Source organism: Mangifera indica, chromosome 18, assembly GCF_011075055.1.
Source record: "Mangifera indica cultivar Alphonso chromosome 18, CATAS_Mindica_2.1, whole genome shotgun sequence".
In the NCBI taxonomy this organism is placed as follows: Eukaryota; Viridiplantae; Streptophyta; class Magnoliopsida; order Sapindales; family Anacardiaceae; genus Mangifera; species Mangifera indica.
The window spans coordinates 8,006,069-8,013,900 of record NC_058154.1 but is presented as its reverse complement, the minus strand read 5'-3'; the positions used below and the strand labels follow the sequence as shown (position 1 = coordinate 8,013,900).

Here is a 7,832-nt window from a genome sequence, read left to right as displayed (position 1 = left end):
TACCATTCAAAACAAAAGTGAGGTTTTTCTTCCTAATTTTTAAGGAATAAAAGAAAATAAAAATAAAATCAGAGAGGTTGAATATAAAAACTTAATTTAAAAAAAAAAAAAAACACCACACAAACACACAAACATGGAAAACGTTGGAAATATACCTTATCAGACATCACAAAAACAAGATTTGGACAGGCCGAGAACCACCACACATGCCCAACCCACCCAATTTCCCTTTATCACCACATGAACGAAAAACAAAAACACAAATAAAATAAAACTTTTCCGTTTTGAGTTCGCTCTCATTCTGTCTCCCTATTTGGTAAGCTTCTTATTCTTATTCTCATTCTATTATTCTTTGTTCTTCAAATTAAACCCCATCAATTAAGTTTATTTTAGAATGATAATTTAGAGTTTGGAATCATTTTTGTATGTTTTTGTTTTGAGCATGTTGGTTCTTGTGGCAAGTATGCCCTCTTTAGCTTCTTTGGTTAGTTTAGGAGGCATAAGTGTTGTGGGCATCAGTGGTTCTTCATCGGAACCCTCGTGTTATTCGTTAGTTCAGAGGGTTTCTTTGTTGTCTAAAGGAAATTATAGGAGTAAAAAGAGATTGGTTTGTAGATATTCTTTCACTACAACAACAACTACTGCAATTGATTTTATTGCTGACCAGGCCAATGGGTCTGTGTCTCTTGATTCTTCTAACACTTACAGAGGAACTAGTACTAGTAAAGATGAGTGTGCTAATGATAATGGTGATAGTGATAGTGGCATTTTTCTTAAGCCTGCTCCTAAACCCGTGTTGAAGTTGCCGCTGGGGGTTAAGGGTGATCCGGTTTTGGGGATAAATCCAGCCAGTTGGGATGTGTCGAGAGTGAGTGGGGATTCAGATGAGGAGGAGAGGAATAAGGTTATTGAGTCGTTGGATGAAGTGTTGGAGAAGGCTGAGAAATTAGGGACTAGGAAAGAGAGTGGGAATGGGAATGTAAATAAGATGACAACGTCTAATGTGAGTGATAATAGAAGAAATGATAGGCCTGTGAATTCAGCCAAAACTCGGAAGACTAAGACACTGAAGAGTGTGTGGAGGAAAGGTGATACAGTTGCAAGTGTACAAAAGGTTGTTAAGGAAGAACCCAAGATAGATAATAAGAAAGAGGAGCCTAGAATGGCTGGAAAGGCAAAGGTGGAGTCTCCGTCAAATTTTCCTTTGAGGCCTGCACAGCCACCTTTGAGACCTCAACCCAAACTACAAGCAAAGCCATCAGTAGCTCCTTCGCCCATCATAAAGAAACCTGTTGTCTTGAAAGATATGGGAGCTGCTCCAAATTTGTCCATTGGTGATCAGAGTGGATTGCCTGTGAGAAGTAAGGAGCGGAAACCAATTCTGATTGACAAGTTTGCCACAAAAAAACCAGCGGTTGATCCTGTGATTGCTCAGGTGGTCTTGGCCCCAACAAAACCTGGAAAGGGTCCTGCCCCTGGAAAATTTAAGGATGATTATCGTAAGAAAAATTCTTCTGCTGGAGCTCGGAGGCGGATTGTTGAAGATGATGATGAGATTATTGATGAGGAGACAGCTGAACTCAATGTCTCCATTCCAGGTGCTGCAAGGAAAGGGAGGAAGTGGAGTAAAGCTAGCCGAAAGGCAGCTAAACTTAAGGCTGCCAAAGAGGCGGCTCCTGTCAAAGTTGAAATTCTTGAGGTTGGGGAGAAAGGTATGCTGATCGAGGAGTTAGCCGAAAACTTGGTAATCAGTGAGGGTGAAATTCTTGGGTACCTGTATTCAAAGGGGATTAAGCCTGATGGGGTTCAAACACTGGACAAAGATATAGTGAAGATGATATGTAAGGAGTATGAAGTGGAAGTCTTAGATGCTGATCCTTCTAAAATGGAAGAAATGGCTAGGAAGAAGGAGATTCTTGATGACGAAGATCTGGACAAACTGGAAGATAGGCCTCCTGTTCTTACAATTATGGGCCATGTGGACCATGGAAAGGTAAGTTGTAAAACTTCTGCAAATTTTCTGTTGATTAAACCTTGTGCATCTTTTTATTAGTTTCTCTAATTTTTGTCTCTTTAACTAGAATGTCAGTGGAAAATAATATAAAAATTATATTTCAGTTCCATGATTTTGCTAATCTCTGTTTGGTTTTATACATTTGCAGACAACCCTCTTGGATTATATCCGTAAAACCAAGGTATGCTAAGCTTAATTATCTTAATGTGGCTTTTTCTATTTCTTTTCACTGAAATTTTAAGTTGTGATTGTGGTTTGTTATACTAGGTGATTTATGGCATCCTGTTTTTATTTCTTTTTCTATTTGTTTGCACAGAAAGTTTAGGGTCTGATTGTGGTTTGTTATTCTAGGTGATTCATGGCTACGTGATTTTATTTTTATCTGTGTGGTGACATAATCTGTCAGGATTGAGAGTCTATGCAGTTATATTAAAAATGAAATTGGATTAATGGGCTTCCGAGGCCATCTGCAGTTGTTGATGTCCGGATTTGCTTATTATTTACAGAAGCCTGAATGCTAGATTTTTTCAGGTGGCTGCCTCGGAAGCAGGGGGGATCACACAGGGAATTGGAGCATACAAGGTGTTAATACCTGTTGATGGCAAGCTACAACCATGTGTTTTCCTTGATACGCCTGGGCATGAGGTAAATTTCTTTGCTCAATTAGCTCTTCTGACTTTACTTTCTTTGCCAAGTGAGCAGTTTTTTAATTTTTTGTTTTGTTTTGTCTTGTCTTATCCTTTCTGCTGGAGCAAATTTGTTTTGGATTAATTGTTCATTTGACTACTTAATAGATTGTCACCATTTTTGTATTTCAAATTCAACTATGAATTTAACTTTTGTGCTTTCATTCCTTTCTTGATGATATGTATATATATTGTCCACTGCTGTAGGCATTTGGGGCTATGAGAGCTCGTGGAGCAAGTTACAGACATTGCATGTCATTGTAGTGGCTGCTGATGATGGGATCCGCCCTCAAACAAGGGAGGCAATAGCACATGCAAAGGCAGCTGGTGTACCAATTATAATTGCTATAAATAAGGTATGTTGAATCTAATGATTCTCTATTTTCAAAGTTATATAGGTGAAAACCACTGGAACTTGGCAACTTGTGTTTAGCTCAATATTTGTGTAACACTCAGTCTTATTGTTTCTACTCTACAGATTGATAAAGATGGAGCTAATCCTGAAAGAGTCATGCAAGATCTGTCTTCAATTGGTCTCATGCCAGAAGACTGGGGTGGTGACATCCCAATGGTTCAGGTCCTTTATCTTTTAACATATGAATAATTGTTTGGTGATTTATACCTCTTTTCAATGCCTATACTTTCTTTTATTTTAAACAGATCAGTGCTTTGAAGGGTGAGAATGTAGATGATTTGTTGGAATCCATAATGCTTGTTGCAGAGGTGAGTTAATTATTTTGTTGTGCTGCATTTTGGCTTTGCCATCCTTCTTGCAATTAGAACAAAATAATTGTATTGGCTTGCTTAAGTTATCTTTGCATTCTGTGTATACATACATACATACAGAATCAAGGAGTGATCTTGTTTTTAGTTTCACATTTTGAACTGAAAGTTATTTGATGACACAATTTGCTTGAATGAGTGATAAACAACGTAGAGTTCTATTTTTAATGCAAATAACAGACAACACCTGGGAAATGCTAGTAGATATTTCTTTTGTCTCCAATTCTTTGCCCGTGAAAGCTTAATTCATTGGTGAACCTTGACTTCATCATTTTTACTGGTAATCAGATTCTTTTCATCAGCACTTAGCAGTATTCTTTATGGACTACCTTTCAACATGTACCCAGATTATCAGTGGAAGAATTAGTATTTGGCTGGTTTAGTGAAATTCACTGCACATATGGCTCGTCTTTAATGGATTGCTTTTTCCTCTTTCTTTCCTTTTTTTTTCTTTCTTCTTTTCTAAATTATCAATATCAAGAAAGTTTTTTACTAATTTATTGAATTCCTACATCTGTTTTCTAATTGTTTAGTTGTTTGGATTGGTTACAGCTTCATTGAATAAGCATGATATATGTGCTATCAGATTGGTTGTTTGGTGCAAATGCCATAATTTTGAATTCATGTGGCACATAAACACACACACACAGAGATGTACTTGGTTATTATAGAAATGCAAAGAAGTCAATAGGTTCCCATATCTTTTAATGAGCCTTTTGGCATACATTCCTGAATGAAAAATTTTCAGTGTTTCAAACTATTTAATATTTTTATTGCTTCTTATCCGATTCCATGTATTCTGATAAAGTGCATGATTCTTTCAGTTACAAGAGTTAAAAGCTAATCCTCACAGAAATGCAAAGGGCACTGTTATTGAGGCTGGTCTGCATAAATCTAAAGGGCCAGTTGCAACATTTATTGTGCAAAATGGGACTCTTAAAAGAGGGGACATTGTAGTTTGTGGGGAATCCTTTGGAAAGGTTACTTTTGACTTAATGCTAAAATACAGACTTTTTATTTCATCTTGAAAGAATTTATTCATTTATTTTGTTGTACCTATGATCAGGTGCGTGCTTTGTTCGATGATGGTGGGAGTCGTGTTGATGAGGCTGGGCCTTCTATACCTGTACAGGTTTGTGTTTATTCTTATTTATGAATGCATGACATTATCTTTGACTATATTTTTAATGCGCAATCTTTGTGGAAAAACCTTTTCATGTAGCTTGCATAATCTAAAGTAATTCAAGCATTTTTAACCTTGAAAATTCTCAAGGTGTTGTTCTGGCCTGGAAAGTTTGTCAAAGACATTGTAACTGTTGTGGAGCTTTGGTGCTGTTTTTTTTTTTTCTGTATTTTTGCATGAATTTTGTAATAATTTTACATTGGATTTTGTGTTGTTGAACATGTGTTTTGGAGACTACTGGTTTGAATGAACTAATCATTTGTTAAAGTTTCACTGTTTGTGTATTGAATATATTTTAATTTTCACCCAGTCTGAAGTTTGGTTTAATTTTTTCGTTAATTGGAAAATGTCCAGCTTGTTCTCAACCTCTATCAGTTTTTCAAAATGTTAGTGCGAAAATATCCAATATTATGTCGTTGAATTTTTGCTTGATGTATGAAGTTTTCAAAGAGGTATGTAATAAATTTAGCTTGGGAGTAATGAATGGTGTCATCATGTAGAGTGTAAATTAAAACGAATGGAAGAAATTTTAAAAGTGCAATTATTTCGCCTTTGATAAGAATAACATTTTCTTAGTGAAATGTTGTGCTTAGATTACAATCATGTGATTTGCCCAGTGTTTTATTTTCTTTGAAGTTATGATCCTTGGTTCAGAAATTCTGTTGAAATATCTGGGTGTGTACATCTGCAGGTTATTGGACTGAATAGTGTTCCAATTGCTGGTGATGAATTCGAGGTTGTTGATGAACTTGATATAGCGCGTGAAAGGGCAGAAGCACGTGCAGAGGCACTGCATAATGATCGAATTTCAGTTAAAGCTGGGGATGGGAAGGTCACACTTTCTTCCTTGGCTTCTGCAGTCTCAGCAGGAAAGCTGTCTGGATTGGACTTGCACACTCTGAATATCATTCTGAAGGTTGATCTTCAGGTGAGCATAGGCATTGTATTAATTTATTTCTAGAAAGAAATGTGTCTCTGTAAAAATTGTACGATATTTGAACAGTGGATAGTGCATATATAATTATCAGTTAACCTACATTGGATATGTATGAATTGCATCAAAGCTTGTGAGTAAACAAAAAAGTTCATCAAAACATGGGAATTTTCCATATAGTTCATGTACGGAATACCCAATTGGAAAATTTATGAATTTTTCTGGAACTTGTGAATTAAGTTTTTCATTAACCTAGAAAGCAAAAAATAATAATACTAATAATAAAAAATAAAAATAAAAATCTTAAAAAGGTCATTGACCATGCAAGTAAATTAATTTGTCCTAATCTTGACTAGGGATCCATTGAGGCTGTCAGACAAGCCCTGCAAGTGCTCCCACACGATAATGTCACTTTGAAGTTTCTCTTGCAAGCAACTGGGGATGTTGGCTCTAGTGATGTCGATCTTGCAGTAGCAAGCAACGCTGTTATTTTGGGTTTTAATATCAAAGCACCTGGATCTGTTAAGTCTTATGCAGATAACAAAGGTGTTGAGATTCGACTTTATAGAGTTATCTATGATCTTATTGATGATGTGAGAAATGCAATGGAAGGACTGCTTGAACCTGTTGAGGTCAGTTCAACTCCAGTGTTAAAAATATTCATTAATTTCCTTTTACTTCTATCTAATTGGGCAACTTCTAGATGATGAAGTGACTGGGAAACTTGATAATCAAATGTGGGGTGGATCATATGTATTCCCTATGTGAATGTCTGGCTGTCTTGTTACTGTTGTTTCTTCTAAGACAGTCTTAAGAATAGATAGTTCTTGTAGTCTGTAGTGATGCAATCCAAGAATCTTAGGAGTTGAGGATTTGAATTTTAGTTCTTGTTTGGATTTTGCTGTTTTTTTCTCTGAAATTGTTCTCAGTGATGAATTACAGTTGAAAGTTGCTGTTTATTTATTGATAGGATCAAGTACCAATTGGCTCAGCTGAAGTTCGGGCCATCTTCAGGAGTGGCAGTGGTCGTGTTGCTGGATGCATGATAACAGAGGGAAAAGTAACGAAGGGCTGTGGCATTCGGGTCACAAGAAACGGAAAGTCAGTCTATGTGGGTGTGCTTGATTCTTTGAGACGGGTTAGGGAAATTGTAAAAGAGGTATGAGTTTATACTTACATGCTTATGCTTATGTAAAATATCAGTGTGCATTTTGTGTTTCATTTAAATGCATGTTCATTCATTAATTCCTCCTGAACAGGTAAGTACTGGATTAGAGTGTGGTATTGGGGCAGAAGAGTTTGATGATTGGGAGGTAGGAGACATTATCGAGGCCTTCAACTCTGTTCAAAGGAAAAGGACCCTTGAAGAGGCATCAGCTTCAATGGCAGCTGCACTAGAAGGAGCAGGAATTGAAGTGTAGAGAAAGTCATGTGGGTTTAAGTAAAATTGTTATTGCTCAATGAATTCATATGCCCTCATTCTGAACGGGGAATAACGCTGACAAAGTCCAGTCGGTGATACGAATTTTCCCAGAAAGGTAAAATATGGATCAGTTTTTGCCACATGATTTATTTGCAGGTGTGGTGAGCTGAGGATTCAAGGCTGGAGTAACTTTATAAAATTGTTGTACATAATAATGTATGCCAAATTAGAGCTTGTTTCTGTAAAGAGAGAACACTCAAGCTGCTCAGTATTTTCCATTGTGGGAATTATTTTGTAACACAGAATGCTAAAATCCAAAGGAAAAGAAAATTGAATCCCGGAAAGTTTGAAAAATTTTTGAGTTCTCTCAAGTAAATGCATCAATCCTTAGCATTTACCCACTTTTAGTTAAATGGTACGAATTTACGGTACGACCTTAAATTTTGGGAGGAATAAAAAACTTGAATCGATGGGTTTAAAATGTTGAACAAAATTCTAATTGTTTAGATAAATTATTTATGATAATTGCTTTTTTTTTTAATAATTAAGATTCTACCTGTATTAGTTAAATGAGTAAATTCGGGATATAAATTTTTTATCTATAGTTGTCTTAATGTGAGTCCCTGTTTGAAAGACAAATTCCGTTGTCCTTGAAACATTTCCAAAATTAACAATTTTCATGGAATTTATACAATTTTAAGCAACCCTTCAAGGTATAATTATTAAAATAGGGTTGCACCATTTTACTGCTATGTAAAGGAGATTTTGTAACAAACACAATCATAATTTTTAAACAAAAATTATGATTG

General features: G+C 36.0%; 1 protein-coding gene across 1 annotated transcript; it reads left to right on the top strand.

The window, feature by feature from the left end:
- The first annotated feature begins 407 nt into the window (after positions 1 to 407).
- On the top strand, positions 408 to 7,362 carry LOC123202057 (translation initiation factor IF-2, chloroplastic-like). Its single transcript, XM_044617776.1, is given in 13 exon segments — positions 408 to 1,993; positions 2,163 to 2,195; positions 2,546 to 2,659; positions 2,908 to 2,935; positions 2,938 to 3,056; positions 3,179 to 3,277; positions 3,361 to 3,423; positions 4,308 to 4,463; positions 4,550 to 4,615; positions 5,358 to 5,594; positions 5,957 to 6,232; positions 6,571 to 6,759; positions 6,860 to 7,362. Coding segments are annotated over 13 exon segments (3,093 nt in total). The 5' UTR covers positions 408 to 442; the 3' UTR covers positions 7,022 to 7,362.
- The last annotated feature ends 470 nt before the right edge of the window (positions 7,363 to 7,832 follow it).